Source organism: Loxodonta africana, chromosome 25 (genome assembly GCF_030014295.1).
Source record: "Loxodonta africana isolate mLoxAfr1 chromosome 25, mLoxAfr1.hap2, whole genome shotgun sequence".
Lineage (NCBI taxonomy): Eukaryota > Metazoa > Chordata > Mammalia > Proboscidea > Elephantidae > Loxodonta > Loxodonta africana.
This window is the reverse complement of record NC_087366.1, coordinates 60,054,850-60,079,602: the sequence shown is the minus strand read 5'-3', so window position 1 is coordinate 60,079,602 and position 24,753 is coordinate 60,054,850. Positions and strand designations below refer to the sequence as shown.

The 24,753-nt window shown below is 40.6% G+C and overlaps 1 protein-coding gene across 2 annotated transcripts in view; it reads right to left on the bottom strand.

Moving 5' to 3' along the window:
• Positions 1–24,753, bottom strand: part of ESRRG (estrogen related receptor gamma) — a 244,082-nt gene that overhangs the window by 180,812 nt on the left and 38,517 nt on the right. The window contains exon 2 of one of the 2 annotated variants that reach the window (XM_010599408.3): positions 17,129–17,544. In XM_010599408.3, the coding sequence (XP_010597710.1) occupies positions 17,129–17,544 (416 nt within the window). Of the gene's footprint in view, positions 1–17,128; positions 17,657–24,753 lie in introns of those variants that run through there. The other variant, XM_023538694.2, reaches the window with a different exon arrangement.

The following is a 24,753-nucleotide window of genomic DNA, read 5'->3' as shown; positions in this document are numbered from 1 at the left end:
GAGCATCATATTAATAGTCCATCTCCACCTCTGAAGTTTAGGCTGTGGTACACTGAGGTGAGGAGAAGAGCGTCACATTAATAGTCAATCTCTACTCTGAAGTTTAGGCCGTGGTACACTGAGGTGAGGGGAGGAGCATCATATTAATAGTCCATCTCCACCTCTGAAGTTTAGGCTGTGGTACACTGAGGTGAGGGGAAGAGCGTCATATTAATAGTTAGTCTCCACTCTGAAGTTTAGGTTGTGGTACACTGAGGTAAGGAGAGGAGCGTCACATTAATAGTCAATCTCCACTCTGAAGTTTAGGCTGTGGTACACTGAGGTGAGGGGAGGAGCGTCACATTAATAGTCAATCTCCACTCTGAAGTTTAGGCTGTGGTGCACTGAGTTGAGACAGGAGCGTCAGATTAATAGTCAGTCTCCACTCTGAAGTTTAGGCTGTAGTGTAGTACACTGGGGTGGGGAAGGAGCAGCACACTAAGTTCATATAGTCAATCTGGCTCTTATCAAAGCAAAGTCTCATGTTCTAGGTCCTTGTGCTATCCTACCACCACATAAAGAATGAGATTGGAGACAGAAGGTATAGAAAAGGTCTTTCTTACTGGATTCTTCAAAACTTTCTAGGATTAAGTTCTGATAATCACAAACTTAGCATGTAAGAGCTGTAACAATATGTTGGTATAATTGCAGCATTTTCACATTAAATCTCAGGCACAGGCCCAAATGTAACAGATGATGCTTTGCCATTAAGAAAAAAAGGGTCAGAAAGGAATCCTCAAGCAGGCAAGCTAGTAAACCCTGAGGAATGTCTAGTGACTACAGACCACACTCTTGGGTTTCCGAACTGTGTTTGGGAGAAACACCAAAGAAGCTACAGCTGGTACCAGCTTCAATCACTTCCCCGTACAATATACCTAATAGAAACAAACAAACAAAAGCTGTGGCCATTAATTCGATTTGGACTCACGGCGGCCCTACAGGACAGAGTAGAACTGCCCCATTGGGTTTCTAAGGAGAGGCTGGTGGATTTGAACTGCCAATCTTTTGGTTAGCAGCCAAACACTTAGCCACTGAGCCACTAGGTCTCCAATACTATAATTAATAATAACATTATATTTACCTGCTGTATTCAGTAGAAAATTACTTAGCAGGGGAAAAATACAGTGAAATGGGAAGGGGTTATTTAATTTTATTTTTTCCAGTTGAAAACAAAACTCCTTGCCTCGGTTTTCCCCAAAATTGTAAAATAGCCATTTCTATTTTTTTAACTCCACAATTATTGAGCATTTACTAGGCATTGTGTGTGTTCATCTCAAAGAAAAATGGCAAAGACTCTTGTATGCCCATTGTATGTCCAACCTTAGCATAATGTTGTTGTTGTGTGCCTTCGAATCCTTGCATATAGTTGAAGAAAATATCTGAGAATGAATGAGGGAGGAACAGGAGGAAAAGAGAGGGAGAAGGAAAATGGAAGACTCAGCTCCAAATTCCAGCTCTGCCATTAATTAGTTGTGTGAACTTGAACTAGTTATTTTACCTTTAATACACTTAGTTACCTAATCTGAAAAGAATAATCATACTTGTCCTACAACACTGTAAGAATTACATGAGTTAAAGGCATAAAATCATAAATAGTTTGTGGTATAAACTTTCACAAAAACACAATAAAATATTTTTTTAAATCATTTATAGTTTTGGTTCCGCCTCTGAGGAGAGAGGATAGACATTTGAAGATTCTATTGATTATTATATAGCTTGCTTCTACAACCCGAAGTCTGCAGTATGGGTTATTATAAAAACAAGCTTCCTCAGATGTATGCCAAGAAGTGAAAACAAATACGCCATTCACTCAGAGAATGGCTAAGATCTCCAGAGTACATAGCTATGTTTTACAGAAACTGAGGAAGGAAGAAACATATTAACTCAAGGAGTCATTTTTCTAAGCACCAAACTATCTAAAGAAGTGAAATACTGAAACACCATCCACACGTCTCTGAACACTTGGGGTCACTACGCTGGAAATCATACATGACCATCACTGGGCATAATCTGATTCTAACTGAGAGTAGAGGATTTGAAATGCTCGTTGAAAATCACACCTCAGTTTTATCTCTTGCCACAGTTCCAGGTCAACTTCTACCTCTGTCTCAAACCCATCCCATTATCTGACACTCCCACTGAAATTAACTGAAGTCCCTAGAAAGCAGGGTTCTCTCCCCTGCTGGGCGGCTGCACATGCTACCTCATCATCTCCTCAGAGAAGTTCTTCCCGGCCGCATACAACAGAGTGAGGGGCCTTTCTGGGTGTAACCAGTTCCTTTCATGTTTATCTTTCACCAAGGTCCTTCTCTTAGCGCTTAACATACTTTATTAAATGTGCCTATTTACCTACCCACCTCCTGTCCCCTGTATGTTCCTCAAGGTGAGGGACTCTCCGAATCTCCTATAGCCAACAGTGTCTAGTCAAGTGAGTGACTCATGGGAAGTACTTATCATTTATCAATTTGATTTTTGGTTACCCCTATTCTTCATTCCCCAATTTTAACGTCTAGCCCCAAATTATTTGTTAAAAAATAAGTATAGTTAACTGGACAGAAAAAAAAAAAAAAGCTGATAGCAATCCACCAACAATATATCAGATGGCAGAAAGTAACACAGAATTATAGGATATTAGATTTCAAAGACTCAAAGGGAGTCCTAGGGTGGTGCTAGCAATGCTAATCGAAGGGTTAGTGGTTCAAGTTCGCCCAGAGGCACCTCGGGAGAAAGGCCCAGTGATCTACTTCTGAAAAATCAACCATTGAAAGTTCTATGGAGCACAGTTCTATTCTGACACATATGGGGTCACCATGAGTCAGAATCAACTTGATGACTGGTTACTGCTTTTTATTTGCAGAAATCAGACTGAAGCTAAGATATCCTGACATCCAGCCCAATGCTCTTTAAAATGTACCCATTAAAACTTAGGCATCAATACCTTAGAGCCTAGTAATAATAGCAAACGCTAAGACTGCCGGGCACTATTCTAAGATATACACACACCCCCATTTTGCAGACGAGGGAATTAAAGTACAAAGAGAATAAGTAACTTATCCAGAATCACAGTTAATGTATACCAGAGCCTGGATTTGAACCCAGGAAGCCTGGATTCACAGCCTGTGCTCCTGACTACACACCATGCTGCCTAACTCTAATCTTTTAAAGGTAGTTAGCTGAATGTTGTTTAGAATAGAAATTTAAAAAAAAAAGGAAAATCCTACTTCTGCAAGGGTGCTTCGTGTCGCTGCTGTTGTGGCTATTGTTGTTGGTTGGAAAGGGCATTTTGATGCCTGACATAGAAGCGTGGGGGTGACAGGATAAGGTCGAACCTTGGCATTGTCTTTTGCTGTTGTCAGGCTTCTGGCACAAGGGCAGCTGTGGGATAGGATAGGGTTGCTTTCAGAGAACGGAATCTCTCAACACCTCAAAAAAGAAATCCCTCAACTTGTCTCTGTACCACTGTCACTGATGGCCAGCTTAATTCCACAGAAACAAAACAGACCACGTCACCAAAGCAACAGGTGTCACGTTGTACACAATGCATTTTAACAATCCCAAAATAATACTATTGTTCATGACAGAAAAAAAAAAAGGGGATTGAAAATCAAGAAGTTGTTTTCTGAAATCCATTTAAAAAGAAATAATAAGTGTCTAATAAAAAAATACTTATTAATGAAAATGATGGGGACTATAAATAACTCACCCAATGTGTGCAGAAATTCAGTGTTTTCAGCTTTGATGTGGTGATGAACGCATACCCTATGTGATGTGTACAGCCACTTCATCTTAGGTTTTAAGCGCCTGTAGCGTGGGGATCATGTCACAGTCAGCCCCACAAGACAGCTCAAAGGTGACTACTGCCACAGGAAAGAGGGTATCTCTGAGCTAGCTCTAGCCCCTATATTCACTGTGTTCAGTACCCAACAACAACTTTTACATGTTCCTTCTCTCCCTACAAAGTTTACACCACTTTGATAAGTTTACCTATTTCTCTTTTAAAACATAATCCAAATAATCCAGTGCCGTTTAAAAAAAAGCTTTGTTAACAAAATACTCTCAAAGTAAGAAATACTAATTAATTACATCTAATTTTCTGTCTTTAGATAGAAAAAGTTTCAAAGTGTCCAGTCCCCAGTGACAGCGAGAGACTGGCGCAGTAAGTCCACGTGACAAGTGTGGAGGCGTTTGGATCATACCCTACATGACAAAAGGAGCTGACTCCTAAAAGGGTATTCAGCTTCACACCAGTCTCGAGATTTTCCTTGTACTTAGAAGAAGTAAAAGCAAGTGTATCTTTTCCTAGTATTGTCCATAACCGCGTCTACTACTGAATGCTACCCATGTAGTCAGAAAATGCGTATTGGTGTCAGGTTCTTCCTTTAAGATTGAGCTCACGTATTTAACAAACATGTACACCCTCTAAAGTTAGTTCCAATCCGGGGAACGTGACACAGCTGATAATAATTGATATGCATTTAAACTGTTGTTGTCAGCTGCTGTCAAGTCAGGCCACAAACTCATGGGGACCTTTTGCACAATGAGATCAGACTGCTGTGATCCACAGGGTGTTTACTGGCTTGTTTTCACAAGTAGATTGCCAGGCCTTTCTTCCTAGTCTTTCTTAGTCTGAAAATTCTGCTAAAACCTGCTCAGTATCAAAGCAACATGCAAACTCCATTGGCAGACAGGTAGTGGCTGTGCTTGAGGTGCATTTGATGAGAACTGACCTGGGTCTCCTGCACAGAAGGTGCGAATTCTACCATTGAACCACAACTGCCCTCATTAAAACTGCAGGAGGCAGTATACCATAGCACTTGTGAGCTAAGACGCTGGAGTCAATTCTGGCTCAAATCCTAGGTCTATCATTTTCTGTGTAACCTTGGGAAGTTTTTTTTTTTAATTTGAAAGTACTTTCTTCGTGTATAAAATGGGGGTGTGTAATAACCTCTACCGCATGGAGCTACTGCGGAAATTAAATGACGTAATGTATTGAACACGCTCAGGAGAATGTGTGCTTCAGAATGAGCACTGATTAACAATAATTACAATACCGTAACTGTACTCAGGGAAGAGCTTTAGGAAGCAGCGGAGAGAGTTAAGGGGACTCCGGGGGTTGCCGGGGTGCTGGTTTTCAGGACAGGAAATACTAGCCAGAGAATCTCTTCTGGCCTTGTTCTAGCAGTTCAAAAGGCAGAGGCCTGGTGTCTAAATCAAAAGGCACACTGAGAAGGACAACAAACAGACCAGCCAAAAAACCGCCACATGGACCTACTCAGAAGAGAAGGTTGTCCATTCAAAAAGGAGTAAGCGCCCCTGGGTCAGGGAAGTCAGACAGGACTGCCAGCTGGCAGGGGGAGTCAAACAGGAAGACCCCGGGAAAACAACAAATGCTCCTAACTTGTAAAGTTTATGTCTGGAGATTTTCCTCTCTGAAATGAAATCTGTACACCTGAACCGTTTGCTATGACAAGGGTTGCAGAAGGTGCCTGCCATCCCTCAGGAAGGGGGACAGAGAAGGAAAGTAGAGCTGAAATCTTAGCTGGGGAGAGTGGAGGAATCCTGTCTGATGGCTGACCAGGGCAGGCAGGGCAGAGGGACGGTCGTCTTACTCCTTTACAGGAGCAGGGGTTGGCAAACTTGCTCTTAAAAGGCCAGAGAGTGAATACTTTTGGCTTTGCTGGTCACTCAGTCTCTGTTGTGACTCCTCACCTCGTGACTATGGCAAAAGAGCAGCCACAGACAATACACGGGAGGTGTGGCTGAGTCCCAATAAAACTTTCTTTAGCAAAACAGCCTGAGGTGTGATTTGGCCCCCTGGGCTCTGGTCTAACTAAACTCTATGGACAAAAGCCTGCAATGATAAAAATGCTTTATATTTTACTAACCGTTCTTTTCTTTCTTGCTCACAACGCTTTAAGGTGGCTTTCCACAAGTACAGAAATTAAAAAAAAAAAAAATTGTGAACTGACAATATCTGAGATGAGCAAGTGCAGTAAGGAGTCAAACAGCTTCTGTTTTATGTGTCTACAACATTGTTTTCCATATAAAATATAGTCTGAAGACTCTGAGGGACAGTGAGGGCGTTCCAGAAGCAATGCGATGTTCCAGTGAGCAATGAAGATGCTTTGGAAAAAACAGAAAGTGCCATCAGGACAAAACAGTGGGCTAGATTAATTCCTTTGAAGATTTTTTTACTTAGCTCTGAGCTTCCTCAAATGGAAACTATGTAAATAATCTTGTTGTTGTTGGGTGCCCAGCAGTGGATTCCAATTTATAACAACCCCATGTGACACAGCAGAACTGCCCCATAGGGTTTTCTAGGTTGTGACCTTTATAAGGGAGCCCTGGTGGTGCAGTGGTTAAGACAGTGGCTGCTAACCAGAAGGTCAACAGTTCAAATCCACCAGCTGCTCCTGGGAAACCCTATGGGGCAGTTCTACCCTGTCCTATAGGGTCGCAATGAGTTGGAATCAAGGGCAATTTTTTTTTTTAATCTTTATAAGAGTAGATCACCAAGTCTTTTGTCTCACGGTGCCGCTGGTGGGTTAGAACCTCGGACCTTCCAGTTAACAGCTGAGAGCTTAAAGGTGTCAGAATGGAGATCTGGGCTATGCTTTCAGATTCATTCTAAAAGTGCAGTCAGATCTGAAACTTTAAATTCTAAATTAATCAAGAGTACTAAATGCTCTTTCAGTATTACTCAAGGATGCCTTAAGTAAGTGTATACAAAGAGAGATTTCATGAAGCTTGACCAAAACAAAAATAAAACTAGATCTAATCCCAAAGAATATAAAGACTTTTTTTTTTTTTTTAAATACAGATCCATCCATATAACTATGGTTTATCTTTTTCTCTCCTGACTAGTGCTTATCAAAAAAGAAAAAGAAAGGACTGGATTCTAAGATGTCCTCCCTTGCCATCACAAAGCATGTGGACAATCATCTTTACACCAAAACAGGAGCAGAAATAAGTCTCTTTCTTCCTGAAACCAAGAAGAATTAAAGAGGTTGGGGACAAGATCTCAGTGGTGGCCTGGAGGTACATTTCTAGGACCCGTCTAAAACAGACAATCAGAAGCTGAGTAGAGAAATGAGCGTCCACAGATAAAAATCCAGGAACGAAGGCAGAAACCTAACATGGTGGGGCCGGAAAGCTGAACACTCTGGCTTCATATTTAGGGAATTTCTGAAAAAGAACTATAAAAAGACAGGTGTTCTTAAGACTTCCTTCTATCTCTTTTATAAAAACCTTTAATGTCTAATTATAACTTTTCGATTATTAATTCCTGGTTTTTATTTTATTTAAACAACTTAAAAAAATTTTTTTACCCGTGGACTAAAATTTCTCAAGCAAAATTCAGTCTTGAATTATTTAAAGGCTTTAAAGGCTTTTAAATATACCAGGAGTGCAGTGAAGGCAGGAAGAACACAGGCTCTGGGGTAAGGCTGCCTGGGTGCCAACTGCTGTCTGAGTACCTGTGACTCAAGTTCCACAGTCACTCAATGGGATAATAATAATACTAGTACCTACTGCACTGGGATGACAAAATCATTTAATAAGACAGTTAACACAAAGCACTTAGAACAATGTGTGGCACATTTTAAAATTATATCATTATTATAAATTAACAAACTATGGTATAAAAAATATAAAAGCAGGAAACCCTAGTGGCATAGTGGTTAAGTGCTATGGCTGCTAACCAAAGGGTTGGCAGTTTGAATCCACCAGGCACTCCGTGGCAACTCTATGGGGTAGTTCTACTCTGTCCTATAGGGTTGCTATGAGTCAGAATTGACTCGACAGCACTGGATCTGGGTGGTATAAAAGCATTACACTGAACCCAGGAGGTTGAAAACAACTACTTACAGTGTCCACAAATTTAACTCTTTATGGATAAACCTAAGGAGGCAAAAGAATAGAACTTCAAATTTGGTGGCTATCTGAAACCCTTCACAAATATTTCAACTTCCTTTCTTTAAAGCGTGAACTTAATTTATTTTTCAATATAAACACTAGTCCAAAACCAAATAGCTTACCCAAAATCTTTACCTAATTTTGCTTTTTCATGGAACAGTGAAGACTGTATTAGTGAACTCCAAATGACTTCAGGCTTTATATGGTTGAGATCCCATTGTCAGCAGCTTCAAAAAGAAGCAAATTAATATACTGTGTATACTTCATAGCTTCTAAGATATCATCTATGTTTATCAAGTAATATATCAGATAAATGAATTACTGCTCTGGGCTTTATTAGCTAAAGAAAAAAAAGATATCTGGTTGGAAACCCTGGTGGCATATTGGTTAAGTGCTATGGCTGCTAACCAAAGGGTCGGCAGTTCAAATCCACCAGGCGCTCCTTGGAAGCTCTATGGGGCAGTTCTACCCTGTCCTATAGGGTAGCTGTGAGTCGGAATCGACTAGACGGCACTGGGTTTGGTTTTTTTTTTTTGGTTTGTTCAATGCCCACACAACTTGCCTGACAGCTTCCAAAAAAAAAAAAAAACTTGAAGTTTAACAAAAAATGGATTCTTTTCCTCAGGATTTAACAAATCATTTTGAGATATATACTCTTACAACTTAAGCCTAATAAATAAATAAAGTGACCCACATTCACATCAATAGGAAGCTCAGAAATGGAATTTTCATCACTCCTTTTTGCTTTCTCTCCTATCCCTAGGGCAGACATTCTAACTTACTCTAACTGGATTTAGCCAAAACCAGTTTTGAGTTTACTGGAGAAAGGGCTGTGACCCTGCAGTTATTTTAAATATGTATAAAGATACATTCTGAAAATGATACAGCACGAAGTATCATTCCTACCATTTTGTACTCAGGTATTTAATATGGTGCTCTGTTCACTGGGGGGATAGTAAAAAAAGGCAATTTAAAGGTTGTTTCTTTGAATGAAAGCGCCTTCATTGTCCTGACTTAGCTAGCTCTTGGTTAAGAAGATCATGAGGCATGACGGAAAGCCATGAGAAAGTTAAGAGGGTACTGATATCTTTGTTTGAGAGTTGATCTTGTAATCAAAGGACAGCCTCCAGCCAGGATCATCAAAACTAAACAGCCATAAGATAATAGGGAGATTAGGGTGGCATGTCCTTAGGGGAAAGTCCAGAGACTCACAGGCAAAGCATCAGCCGCCTCCATCTTCCAAGAAGTCCTATCACATGTGTAAAAACCACCTTGCTAAAAGGCAAGAAAGTAAACGGCATTTTAATAAGAATTATTGGATGCCATTCATAAAGTCCTTTAGCATAAGCATACAAAAATGGAAAACATTCTCGACAGTTCCTTGCTGGGAGGAGAATTAGAAGGGAATACTGAGAGGGATCCTCTATTGGACAGGTCGTAGTTGCGACAGAGGATCCCTGGGTAGTGCAAATGGTTAATGAGCTCAGCTGCTATCAGAAAGTTGGAAGTACAAGTCCACCCAGACGCACCTCAAAAGAAAGGCCTGGCAATCTACTTCTGAAAAAAAGTTAAAAAATAACTAAAAAGCTTGCCCATTTATTAATTATGACTACTGTGCTTTTATGAATTTGTGATATTACTGCTACAAATTGTCCTGTTTTAAAAATGAATGCAAAGTAATATTACACTACAGCCAGAATGCTCCTTAGAAGCAAAGATGGCAAGACTTCATCTCACATACTTTGGACGATGTTAGCAGGAGGGATCACTCCCTAAAGAAGGACATCATGCTTGGTAAAGTCAGTGGAAGAGAGGAAGACCCTCAACAAGATGGACTGACACAGTGGCTGCAACAATGGGCTCAAGCATAACAATGATTGTGAGGATGGTGCAGGACCGCGCAGTGTTTCATCCTGTTGTACACAGGGTTGCTGTGAGTCAGAACTGACTCCACGGCACCTAACAACAACAGCAACATTACCAGGGTAACTAAACACTACAACTTCTTCCCAATCATTGTGAAGTAACATAGACAGTAGGAGAGAGAATTACCCATTTTGCAAATATATTGCTACCAAAGTGAATTTTGTCTATTCAATTTGATAGTGAATTATCGTTGGACATTTTAGCATGGTATTAAAATTTCATTGCAAATTCTTCTCCTTTAATGCCATTGGCACATATGCTTTACATAGGATAGGTGTTTATCCAAGTTACCCAAGTGGAAAATATACCCTAGAAGTCAAATTTAAAATAATATGCTGATTTTAAATGACTTTCAAGATACAGTAACATAATACTGTGTATTTCATAAACATGTAGATGACACTAGCAATTCCAGTGTCCTCAAGTCAAGTGAAACAATCATCTCAAGGATAAAATTACAGTCAGGATCATTCAATTTTCTTTTTCTTGACCAAAGATCAATTGAGCAGTTTAATCTCTGAAAACAATCACTCTGATTTTGTACACACAAAAGCTCCAAATTTTTCAGTCACTCTAAATGTTGCTTTATCTTAATCTGCATTGATTCTATTTTGTGATTATGGAGCTGAAATAGATAAATAAATATATTTGTCATAGTGTTCACAGGGCTGTCCAAGGAGATTAAACAGGTTTAAATACACAAACAGTGAAGGAACTAGAAAATTCTGGCCCCTGAGGGGGGGAATTCTAAAAAATTGAGATGATGGACTAAAAAATTCATCATGGTAGAGAACTAGGCTTTAGTTTAAGTAAATGAAATGCATGCAAACCTGCCCAGGAAGTCCTCTGGAGTACAAATCTTGATCATCAATGTGGTCTACAAGGAGGATAATAAGATGGGATTTTGGTCTAACAGCTACCCAAACTATAGCCAGCAGGTCAAATCTAGCCCTGGGCCTGTTTTCGTATGAGCTCCAGTTCAGAATGGTTTTTATGTCTTTAAACAGTTTAAAAATAAAACAAAGAACATGTGACAAAGAACTTATGGGGTCTAAGTACTTAGATCTAAGATATTTACTGTGTGATTTGCTATCTGGCCCTTTACAAAATCGTTTGTTGACCACGAGCTCAACAGCCTCAGATGGGATGACAATTGAGGTCAATTCCTAAAAGTCAGAACAAACTACTGAAAATGAGTCACTGGTCATTTATGTAAAAAAAAAAAAAAAATGATTCCACTAAGTCAGAACTGAGAGAAATTAAATCATAAATTATGCTGTTAGGACCATTCACTCACTTAATAGATTTTCTCCATCAACAGAAGTTTGCAATACTAAATTCTGCTACCAAAAAACACTGAACCTAGCAATTAAAATAGCAGGAGTATATTTATATTCATCATATATAATTTGGCAGGATTAATACATTTTTTAAAAAATCAGACAAATTTTGCATCAAATGCAAAAAAAAGGAGAAAAGTCAATTGAACTTATAGCAAAAGCAAGTTTGGAGTTAAGGATTTTAGTTCTAGAACACATTAAAGTTTTAAAGCTGCCACTCATAATCTAGGGTAATTCTTTTTATCTATTCACTAAAAAATCAAACTTGTTGCTGTCAAGCCAATTCTGACTCATAGCGACCCTATAGGACAGAGTAGAACTGCCCCAAAGAGCTTCCAAGGAGCAGCCTGTGGATTCAAACTGCCAACATTTTGGTTAATAGCCGAGCTCTCAATCCCCGCACCATCAGGGCTCCCTCTATCCACTATTTAAGCTAAAAAAAAATAATAATATTTTATTATTTTCCTTTGGAAGGCTCCTGTGACGTACAAGCACTGGATATTTATTTTAAGTTGCTATTTCCTACAGTGCTGCAATCATTTTATTATAAGGCTGGAATAACATATGATGACAAAGAAAAGGAGGCATCTGGGAAAGACCCTCCAGGACTATGCCACATGCTCGAGGAAGAAGTCAGCAACTCCCAGTGCGGAAAAGAAGTTCACAGCACCACTTCCAAGAGCCACGCCATACACCTTCAGCATACGGCTTGCAGGTAAATGCCTAATCTTAATGCCCCATGCTGAGCTCTCATCTGGGCCACTTTTAGACCCAGACAAGAAGGGTCGGTGTGCCTGGAGGCCCTGCACTTCAGAAGGCATCCCCTGGACAAGGAGACCATTCAAGGCGCTAAGGGGCTAAGCACAGTAGGAGCCACCCTCCTTGTACTCCATGATACCGAGTACTGGGGACCCTAGATTTCCCCAGGGACTGATGGGGCCTCTCCCCTGGGTTCCTCCTCTAGAAGGTGGACTGCCTACATGGATTCCTGGGGTGTACTTGTGATGCCTGTGCAATGACCCAGGACAGCTGTTTGGAAGGGGTGGGTGGGGCTGGACATGAGGGCAGGGATGTCTACCGTCTGCACAAGACAGGGAGGGGAGGTGGATGGTAGGGAGAGGAAGCGGTGGCTACAGGCTAAGGACGGGCTCTCCTGGTTGACTCTTTCTGACACAAGATGCCTGGGAATCTGAGAACTAAAAAGGCAAAGCGGACCACGCAGGCCATTATGAAGGTATATTTGTCAAATAAGAGAACAAAACATATTTTATTTAACAGTTTGTAATCCTGATTTATGACTTTAAAATATTTACATATATGATATGTGGGTGTCCACATGTGCTCAAGCCCCAGGCCAGGCCCCACAAATATTCGGAGGGGACTGAGTTCTCATGATGGTCACTCCTCTTTTCCACGCTGCAAAGACAAGCTACTTCTTCGTCTCATCTATCTCCCATACGGAACTTTAGTAGGAACTCGATATTTGATAAATGTTTCAAGATTCAGGCTCCCTTTCTCAATCCGTATTCCTAATTCCCCACCCATATTCACAGAAAGAGCTGTCATTGCTGCACCTAAATGTCCACTAGTATAAAAGGGCCCTGGTGAGGGTTTGCAATCAGAACAAAAGTGTGGGTAGGTGGGAGCTACGGAAGGGTACACGTCCTTCTAGTTGTGCAGCAACGACAGCTCTTTGTGTTAGAATATTTCAACTGTCCACTGCTTAAGTATCCCAGTTGTATTACCAAAGTTAATCCCTTAGGGAACACTTACTGTGGGCCAGGTACTCTGACGCCCTTCCCTCATTTAACCCTCACCAAATGAGAAAGGGAATCTCACTGCTGCTAAATGGCCAAGACGTGGACTGGTTTTTACGTGAATCCAAAACCCACGCTATAAAAACATGCTATAGATATACATAATTTCTTCTTTTTAAGTGTAGGGCAGGGGAAAGAATGCTTTATCTCCAGCACTAGAACGAACAGTTGAAATGGCTACATAACCATATGATTTAAAAAAAAAAAATCAAATTGTTTCACATTCTTATGTAGAACTGAAAATTTCAGGGGGCTTTTGTTCTGTATATTAAATAACTGAATATATACTGACTTTTTCTTCCTATAAAAATGCTTTCCTTTTCCTAACTCCTTAACCAGAGTCCAGTGAAAATCCTTAAAGAGAAGGTCCGAATTAAAAAAAATAAAAAAGCTCATCTCACTTATGAATTTAGGCCAAAAGTAGAGTTAAAAAAAATAATAAATCAGAGGAATAATGATACCATAAAAAAATAAAATAAGCCAAGAAAACAACAATGAAGCCATGGCTGCCATTGTCACCCTATCGGATAACAGGGAGAACCATCAAAGCCTCTAATAAGTTTTTTGGTCAGCAAAAAAAGACCCTTGACTTTTACCTAAGTGCTGACCTAATTCAATAGTTTTTCAGTGATAACTTGGAAACAATAAATAAAATATGCCTTTCTGGTTGACTTTCACTGAAATCTATGATTAATTGCCTTTCACTGAAATACCACATTCAGCTTCGAAAAGAACAGTTCTCATTACTTCTCTCAAGATGTGCTCTGGTTACATGTTCTTCTGGTTCTACGTTTAAGAAGAATGTTGCCTGACTTTTCAACTTATATTTAGTACACATTTTATAACCAATCCTAAAAAGAAATTATTATAATATGAAATAAAAATTCTATAGAAACAATAACACGGCAGTCTTATAGTGACCCTACAGGACAGAGTAGAACTGCCCTATAGGGTTTCCAGGGCTGTAAATCTTTACGGCAGGAGGCTGCCACATCTTTCTCCTGGAGAGCAACTGGTAGTTTGAACCACTGACCTTTTGGTTAGCAGCCCAGCACCTAGCTACTGTGCCCACCTCCAGGGCTCCTTAAAGAGACAATATTCCACTTGAATATACAGATGCTTGTGACTGCATGTGTCTCTTTGTCCAATCAATGCGAGTGGAGCCAGGCCCTGATGAGGCAGAAGCCACACTCACATAACATCAGGGCCATTAGGGTTTCCAGACAGTGGAAAGGATTGTTCTTAAGAGGGTTGTACCATCCTTTCTCTTTCCCAGGAGAGACATGGGTGGGGCGGGGAAGACAACTCCCTGTCGAGGAGCGATTGTCTGCAATGCAGCCTGAAGGCATGAGAATGGATTCTTTGACCCCTTCAGGATCAGAAGAAAAAGAGTCTATGATGACACAATATGTTCCGGCCACTTCGAACACCTTTGGTGTTCAACCGCTACCGCTATTTGGCCACAGAAAGGAGGGGCTGTTCCAATCTTCCTTATAATTACTGCCCTAATTATTACATTATACTTTCACAATTTAATCCCTTTATTCGCCTCACTGCCTTTTTGGGGGCAAAGTGAGCACCACAGTGTGACACCTGACAATGTAGCTACTAGCAGGGCAGCCTTACTGAGTGCCTCCCAGCTGCCAGCAACAAACACAGCCAGGTGGGCAAGTCCAGAGTGTTAATCTGGACAGTGACATCTCTGTCTCCTGCTCAAAACCCCTCAAACTTGCTCTCTCCAACGTGAAGTAACACTGAGCATCATATATCAATGCCAAGAATCACCCTGTGTTTTGCTCTGCTAAGCTTTTGGTAGATTTTCAGCATTCTAAAGAATAATCATGCATAGAATTCCAATTGTTCTATTCCATTTCTCGCACAGAAAATAACTATTGCATAGCTATTGATATTTAAGTTAAATGACTTAAAAAAAAAATTTGAGAAAATGTTTTCATAGTTATTTGATCTTAGCATACTAAGGACCAAAGAACTGTATACCCCCACTGGAAAAATCTGGTCTTCTCTTAAGGCAGGAGACATTTGTATGAGAAATTCACCTAGCTCTACAAACCTTTAGAAATAAAGCTTTAATAAAGTGTTGATAAGATAAAACCCTAGCCAACAGGATCCCTTGCTCGCAGTAGGTTCTCAGTAAATATTTGTAGACTAAATGGGAGTGTTTTCCACAGGGAGAACCTCTCGCTTATATCAGTACACGCGGTACTTCTTAATTTACTCCAAAATGACCACTTACCTTTGTATGGTTAGCCCAGAGTTGAAGTTAACAAAATTAACTTAACTAATAGTTACGTTTTAGATAGATACCCGTAAGTGGAGCCCTGGTAGTGCAGTGGTGAAGAACACTGCTGCTAACCAAAAAGCTGGCAGTTGGAATCCACCAACTGCTCCTTGGAAACCCTATGGGGCAGCTCTCTGCTCTGTCCTATAGGGTCACTGTGATTTGGAATCAACTTGACCATAGATACAGTAATATGTTGGACAATGTCTGGTAACAACCCAAGGATGTGAGTTGGGCTTTCTTGCATTCTCAAATTCTGCACTGTTAACAAATAGGCTGAAGAGATTTTTTCAAATATTAATAGTGGAACAAAGCTTTGCACATAGGCTACTTATTGTTTCAGTTTTCACACCTTATGTGTAATTTTACATTTTATTCATTCCTTAAGCATTCTATGAGGTAGGTATTAAGGTCTTCATTTATAGATGTGGATAATATACAGAAAATAAAGATCCAGTGGACTAAGAATGTTTATAATAAAATACTAATAAATTATGGCAATGATGAACCCCAAAATATGAAGATACTGCTATTAAAATATTTAGGGAATTCATATGAACTCATTAACTTGATTTTCTGTTCCTCAGATAAGACTATGAAAGAGTTATGCTTAAATAGCTACTCTGTTATGTAAGAGTCATGATGTCTTGAAAAATTATGCTAATAGGCAAACTCTTTAACTGTATACTCATCCGCCACAAACCAAGGGAGCTACGTAACAGACAACAAGAAGCCAAGTGGGAGACGGTTCAGCCCATTCCACTAAGGAGAATCGCTATCATCTTCACAGCAACTGAGTGAGAAGAGTTACATGGCCAGACACTCTTCAAAGGGAAGGGCAGAAGGCTACTCTATGCGTACATAAAAGGTTTCAGGACCACCTTTTGATATGATGTTCATATACACTCCATAGAGTTGACCAAAGATTATCCCTTTTGTACTTTAAAAACTGGTAAATCGCCAGGTTATTGAAGCTCCTGATACTGATTTCAGTGATGTCCAGCAAGAGCCCGTTAGATGACAATGTCAGTTGGCGGTGGCACATCAGCGGCCACACGGTGTAGAGCGGTGGTTCTCGAACCTCAGTGAACATCAGAATCACCGGGAAGGCTTGAAAAACACAGGCTGCTGGGCCCCACCTCCAGAAGCTATTCTCATTCCATCACAAACCAAAAAAAAACCAAACCCAGTGCCGTCGAGTCGATTCCGACTCATAGCGGCCCTATAGGACAGAGTAGAACCGCCCCGTGGAGTTTCCAAGGAGCGCCTGGCGGATTCGAACTGCTGACCCTTTGGTTCGCAGCCGTAGCACTTAACCACTACGCCACCAGGGTTTCCATCATAGGTCTTAATAATGGAAGTGGAACTAACTGATAGGGAGTGTATCTGGGGGAGCTTATTCTTTCAATCCTCTATTATCAATGTTAATCTATTTCTATTTTGTAGTTCATCAAACCAGTTGTCACTGGGTCAGCTCTGACTCATGGCAACTCCACGTGTGTCAGAGTAGACCTGTGCTCCATAGGGTTTTTACTAGCTGATTTTTTCAGAAGCAGATCACCAGGCCTTTCTTCCCAGGCACCTGTGGGTAAACTGGGACCTCCAACCATTTGGCTGGCAGCTGAGTATGTTAACTGTTTGCACCATCCAGGGACTTCATTTTGTAGTTGAAATATCATTAAGACTGTGAGACTTGACTAATAAGGATAAGAACTAGAGAGAAAAAACAAACAAATATACAACCATCAAGCAAGGTTGGGAGGAGATAGGGCATCCCCAGGCCCAACACTAACCTTGAATTGTCCTCTTGAAGAACGCCTTGCAGGCTTCACATGACGCTACCCCATAGTGGTACCCAGAAGCGATGTCACCACACACTAAGCACAGTCTCTTGGGCATGGAGTTGAGCATGTATTCACACTTGGTCTGGGGATCTTCGACGATGGTGCTGGAGCAGTCGTCATACAGTTTCCTGACCGGCCCACTCCCTCCTAGGATAGGAGCAGAAGGGTAGAGAGGTGGCGAGTCAAGTCCGTTCTGATGGCCATTCATGGTGGAACTGTAGCTCCCGCTGGCGTCTGAGGAGCCACCAGGGCTGTGGTGATTGACGCTGTCCGTCAGGGAGGCTGGGCTGGAGGGTTCCGTCTTGATGAAGGACGAACAGCTGGAATCAATGTGTCGATCTTTGTTTGACATTCTGCAGAGAAGCCTGAAATTTGGAGATACAAACAGAGGGAGAAAGAGAAGGAGAAGAGTGTCAAACACAGAGAGCAAAAGAGGTAGAAACAAACAAAAAAAGGGCAAATAAACAGAAAGTGAAAGGGAAGGATGACAGGAGGAAAAAAACAGAAGAATTCACACGTTAAAGACATTGCTCTTTGAGTGCTTCCTAAGGGCTGGGGACCACACATCATTCATTCTCTAGTCAATATCTCTTGTTCTACAAGAGGGTAATCAGCATAAGGGCATGATGAGGTTACGTCAAAGTGCCCAGACAGGCCATAAACAAAAGCTCTAAAGGGTCCAATTCCTTTTATTTTACCTTTCTCTTCAAGAACCACTGTCAATATGTAAATCAACTCTCTGGATTCTAAATTTATCAATGGAAGAGGCAGTGGTTGGCAGAGTCCTCATCTTTTCTAAAATTTCATTTATATTCACTTTACCGTCCACGTTCTGAAGCTGCAAACATTTTATTACGAGCTGAACCAAACTCTCAAGACTAAACAGATGATTCCTCGGTTCTGTCACTGCTGTTTGTCAGCACGCTTCCATAAGCATAACTGTGTCTTTTATTGATCTGACTAAGACACAGAGGGAATATTTCCTCCGATCACTTTGTTTCTTTATTTAAATTGCTCTATTTCACAGCCATTTAGCAATATACAAGTATAAAATTCTAGCCAGCATTAGAGATTATTTCCTAGAGCCCACAGAACTTAGCGAAATGATCACCAGCACTGACTAATAAATGCATACATGTTTGTACATGTGTGCTTTGCCATTGCTTAAGGGATGAATCAGTACAATCCATTCAAACCTTCAGTATAACTCCGGCTCCATAAATCTGACACATTATATTCAACAAAGTAGAAATGAATCAAGCTTTATTCAGAAAAATAAAATAAAATGAGATTCGTGATGGTCCCTTTCCCTTCTTTTTGTGTTTCAACATCATATCCTAAAAGGAAATATGACGAAGCATCTAATCTGACAAACTAGCTTGCTTATCTAGAAGAAACACATCACCCTCTTTCTTTGTTGGACCCATAAGTGATTGAATTTCTAAAAAGGTAATAAGATAAAAAGATATAATTGGTCCTATTTTCTTTCTGCTCAGCCATACTGCAAAACCCCTTTTAGCAAAGTCTTAAGAACCTTCTGAGAGCCTACTATAGAAAGGAGAGGTGACAGTTGAGAAAGGGACTTAGATAATTGCTTCCCAGTGGAAAGGTGATTTATGGGAATCCCACTGGGTAATGGTCATTCACTAGAATTTGAGGGAGTAGCCACAGTATAACCAAAGGGATGCAATTATCTTTTTCCCTATAAATCTAATGATATTTTATCACTGGACAAATTTCATGCCCTCATCCCTGCCCTGGTTCTCCCACTGTTTGGCATTACTTTAAAACAAAGGAAAATATGGAATTTCCTATGGGGAACGTTGACAATTGTTCCAAGAAGGCAGTCTCAAGAGCAAAGGATAGAGGAAAGAATGTGCCTCTCCACAAATACATTTCAGTTTGGAAACTGTTTTGTTTTTTCCTGCCTTTTAAAGTCAAGTGATATCAGAATACAAAGAAAGCAAGGAGGAAGAAGAAACCCACAAGAATATTGTCTTGCTTTCGACCACCCACTTGCCTTGTCCTTTTCTCAAGAACTAGCGGAAGAAAGATATTCCCCTCGCCAGCCTCGACCACGGCACCCTCTCCCTTCTGCATCCGCTGCCGTGTCCTATCACTGGTAATGAGCGTTGTAATTAATAGATGGCTCTCCTTGTCCCCCAGCTTGCACTCTGGGCTAAGCACTTTCCTCAAGTCAACGTTTGAAAGAAAGCGGGTCGGCGCTGACTTACAGCAGCCCTGCGAATTCCTTTTAATTTAGAGCACTTACACCACCACTTCACTTATTACCTTATAATTACTGGACTGCTCGCACATACATTATGATCTTAGACTAGAGTTAGAAGTTATTAGGGTACTAAAACATAGCTGCTCTCCTTGCCTTGCTCTGCCACTGAATTTCTCACAGCTGTGACAATTAACTCTTTCGTCATCTGCCCTCAAGGCACCATTTTCTATTTTTTATTTATTTTTTTTCCAGAAGAGAGTTGCTGCAAGCTGCTGGATCACAAAGCATACCGTGTTCTTCCAGGCCCTCGTCTTCCCTCTCTTTTCCTGTAGCATCTATGATCACTTACACCCGATTTTCTTGCCCTCAGACTGTTACTCACGGATTTCTAAAATTTGAAAACTCTTCATTAAGGAACAGTGTCAGAAATTACCCTCCCAGTTATTTGCTGAGCCACCAAATGTGCACACGCCAAATGCATGTTGTTAAAGTCCCTGAAAATGAAGATTCTCCAGCCAGCTGTCTCATCCCAAATCTCAGCCTGTAACTTCACAATAACCTCGATGGAAGCAAGGAAATGAAGTAAAAGCTGCCTGAGGAGTCCCGGGACAGGGTGATATCTTCTCCTGAACAAGATATGTCACTTGAGCTGTAAATGAATAAACTGGTTTTGCACTCTAAGTTGTATATGTTTCTTTTCAGACATGAAACTACTTCCTCAATTAATATCTTTTGCCTAGTAGAAACAATAACAGTTCCCATGTATCAAGTGCTTCTTATGTTCTAGGCATTGAGCTGGGCACTTCACAAGTATTGCCTCGTTTAATCCCTAAAACCGCCTCAGATGGTACACAGTCTGCTGAAAAACCATACAGCTGACAAGTGGTGGACCTGGGATTTGAACGCAGGTCTAACTCCAAAGTTCAGAGCAGAAATGTCTTAAAACCTACAGAGAGTTTTTAACACTGCTTGGAAACCCTGGTGGTGTAGTGGTTAAGTGCTACAGCTGCTAACCATAGAGGTCGGCAGTTCAAATCCACCTTGGAAACTCTATTGGGCAGTTCTACTCTGTCCTATAGGGTCACTATGAGTTGGAATCAACTCGACAGCAGTGGGTTTGGGTTTTTTTTTTTTACATGTTTTCTTGTTCTGTTTATAAGTCAAGTAAGCAGGGGTAGAGGTGCCACACCCTGATATATTTTGCTTTGACTTCTAAGCAATTACATCCACGCCTCCCCCATGAGGAGAAGAGGCCACCACACTGGTCACCGGCAGCTCCCTTTAAGTCACCTCCCCTGGGTTTGGAATGACACCTAAACAGAACCTTTGAAAGAACACAGTTGCCTCCTAATTACTACTTAGCTCATTACAGTGAACACTTACTAGACACCATTACATTACACCCTAAAACTATAGCGGTCTTAATTCTCTCCCTCTCTGTCTCTGAAATTCTACAGCTCTATTATTCAAGCCTGAAATATTCACAACTATCTATAAATTCAATTGTCAGCTGGTGGGTTTTATTCTAGACTTCGCTTCAATCTAAAATTAGAGGCACTAAAATTCACATTAACTCTAAGAGGAATGTAGTGAATAAGACTTTATTTCAAAAGAACACCTTTTTGTCAGGAAGAGCCATTTCCAAGATGATGGCTTTATCTGAAACCTAGAGAATAAGCCCAATTCCACATTGTGCTGTTAATACAAAAATTTTAGGTCACATTGGATTAATAAAAAATCTAAATTTAGTTAAGAATTATGAACAGAAATAACATGTGTGGGGGAACATGGGAAATATTTATTTTAAAGCCTTGTTAGAGTTGCTTTTATTTTATTATTTTAAGAGAAATGATGAAAAGTACAAGCCAGCTACTTTCCAAAATCCTCCACTCAATGAACACCCTGAGCATAAACTGGAGGGATAAATGGAAATAACCATGTCAAGAACAATATTTAGTTTCTATATAAGAAACCAGACTTGCGGGATTGTGCACCCTTCTTGAGGCTACGGAAATTTCAGTGCTTTCAAAAGCATTTTCACAACAGTCTGATCCAGTCTCAAATAATTCTGGTTATCAGACTGTACTATAGGGACATGTTTTCTAGCCTAGCCTAAGGGCCAAGCAAACTCACTGCCATGGAGTCAATTCCAGCTCATGGCGATCCTATAGGGCAGAGGAAAACTGCCCCATGATGTTTCCAAGGGAATTGCAGTTGCTTCAGTTTGTATCGCCAAGTGATTTCTTCTGCTTCCTGGGCTAGCAGCTGTAGCTCGGGGATGGTAAAATTTAACTTTGGTGTTAGATACTAAAGATCAGAGGAATAAAATTGCTAGACTATTTAAAAATGTAATTTTTGTAAGTTAATTAACTCTGTGTGTGTGTGTGTGTGTGTGTGTGTGTGTGTGTGAAGAGAGAGAAAAAGGGAGATGGAGAAAGGAAAAATAAGAATCAAAATTGTTCCAGTAGGGGGCAAACAAGAAAATAATTTGTAAGTTGATAGCCAAATGATAGGATAATTAGCAAGCATCACAGGTTTGTAGAGGCTCTACCTAGATGCAGGTAAACGCACGATTTTGAATGAACGGCCATGTGTGAATTTCCATCCACCTGCAGAGATGCCCAGGGTTGTCTACTTGCACAGAAGGGACCTCAGCTTAGTGAATACACTTATCACATGTTGTTATAGCAGCAATGTTTAATGTGCTTATATATATTCAAAAACCCAAAAAAAAAAAAAGCAACCCTTAAATCAATATATAAGTTCTTAGCAAATAGCTGTATTTAACCATGTGAATTTTACACAGAACTTGAACTTATTTGCCACTTTATTTCCCCACTGAAAAATGGTACATAAAATTCTTACCAAGAACATATAAGTGTAGGCCGTCTTAGACCCTCCTGATTCTTAGTCTCAGGCAGGATCTTCTGAAACTTTTAGTAGACCTGTACCAGTGACGGACACCTTAACAGGCTATATAAACGTCCGCTAAAGAAGTCACCATTTTATTTTCTTCTTTGTCATCCTTAAGGGCCAGAGAAGGTACCCATCGTCACTATGAATTCCAAAGGCTTTATAAATTAATATCCAAAGTTTTTCACAGAAGGATACTGAAGCCAGCAAACCTGCAAGTTTTCCAATACCGAGAGATAAGCCTAGCCCCCAGCTTCTCAGACCCAATCTTAGAAAGTCTGCATTAGAAAGGAAGGTTATTCAGTCCCACTACCTAATTGCTACGTATTTGAACAGGAGTAATTTGCGTGGATTGGTTGCTTTTCTACCTTCCGAAATTGCCAGGTTCAATCAATATTTAAGCATTTTGTTTGTTTTAAAACATAAAAAGCTTTTCTTAGCTAATAGTTTTGTTTTGTTTTGTTTTTTTAATGCTTTTAGAAGAAAACCTCTAAGACTAACGCTGCAGCTCCCCAGGCACAGGCTTCAGAGCCTATGACCCCGGCAGCGCCTGGTGCAGCCTGAGTTACAACTTGAAGCAGCCTACTTTACAAGAGCCTTTTCTCCCCCTGCTTCAACTAATTGCACTCTGGTAAAGTGGCAAAATGTGAATCACTTAGTAACAAAATGGGCACCAGCTGCTATTGTCAGAGAATGGTGATGCTGAAGAAAGGGAAAGCAAGCGAATGAAGTGTCATGTCAGAAATCAACGGTGCAACGTGTGATTTGAGAAAACATGACTGCTTTACAGAGACAGGGTGTCATTACGGCATCACAGTAATACGATGCTTTGACAACTGCTGGCTCTAACATATCATCATTGCATTAAGGTACACTGGCTTAGTTGAGGAAGGAAGAGAAAGGGTTTTTTCTTTTAATAAGAAATATCTTAAGGTCTGCCTGGTTAACCTAACAGAGGAGATCATTAATTGTAAGGAAGAGTTGTAAATCCTGACCCGTATGTTCAGAAAGATTGAAACACACATGTACACACAGGCATATGCGCTTATGTATAATTTCAGGCCTTCTTTAACATTGAGGCCAATCTAATGGAACAGATTTCTATGTAACAGGATCACAACAGTTTGGTAATGCTGCTTCCCTATTCTTTGAATAAATATCTGGTGCATTGACTCCAAAGACTTTTTCCAACTTATTCCATCAAGAACAAGAGTAAGCAAACAGCTACCCCCAAAGCTGGCACCTGCATTGCTGAAAAGAAAAAACCCATTGCCGTCGAGTATTTCAACTCCTAGCAACCCTACAGGACAGAGTGCAACTTCCTCACTGGGTTTCCAGGGAGTGCCTGGTGGATTCGAACTGCCAACTTTTTGGTTAGCAGTACTGTGGAGACAAGTAAGCGGTCCCCTCAATAACATATCAGAGCCCCTTATCCAAGCCAAAAGCTCTCCAGCTCCGTAAAAAGGCTGGCTGTACATTTCCCCAAAACAGGAAATACAGGGCAAATTAATGAAAGACTTCCAATTCATTTCTGGCCAGTCACTGAAAGCAAAGTGTTCCATGAAGTCAAGCCTAATGGCTATACCATGACCAGAAAGGACCTTGCTGAAATCCTATCTGCTTTTGAGGTCCTAGAGTTTGATGACCCTTTCTTATTCATATTTGTTCTAACATTAGGGTGATCAACCACCCTGGTTTGAGCACGGAAAGTCCTGTGGCCAGGCAACCCTTCAGTCCTAGGCAAACAAGGATGGTTGGTCACCTAGCTTACGAAATCCGATGACTCCACTCTTGCCAATACTCCTAAAACAAAGACAGGGGAATGGAGAACATTCATTGCCAGCAGTGAAGGTCCAGAGGATAGCAGGAGAATGTACTAGTAGGAGTGTACAGCCCGTCTAACAAGTCCTGGGGGTGTTGCAAGCATGCATGTGATGGAAAGTGCCTGTAGATACACGGGCGTTCCATTTCCCTATTGCCATGCAAGCCAGAGGCCACTGTTCATAGCCTTGTTACATTACCCAGACTACTTTAGATGTAGGGAATTGCAGTTGCTTCAGTTTGTATCGCCAAGTGATTTCTTCTGCTTCCTGGCTGATAAACTTTATTAACGGGAAAAGAAATGGTCCTGTGATATCCCTGTGTGTTGCACATTATGATTGTTGACAGTTTCTGTATTTAAGGATTCGATCTGATGCTGAGGAGCTTAGTAGGGTAATTTATCCTTAGCTTGTTTTCTTGGACCAATTTCAATCTGGAGGTGAGTTTCCCTTGTTTATCGCTCCAAATACAGTAAGTGAGCTACTGGCAAATCAATAAAACGTTAAATGCATAATAATGGTGGATAATTGCATACATGTTGTTTTGCATAACTGTCTGAGCTTTTCTTTACTGTAATGGGCACTCAAGTAATATAGCGTAGCTAGAAATC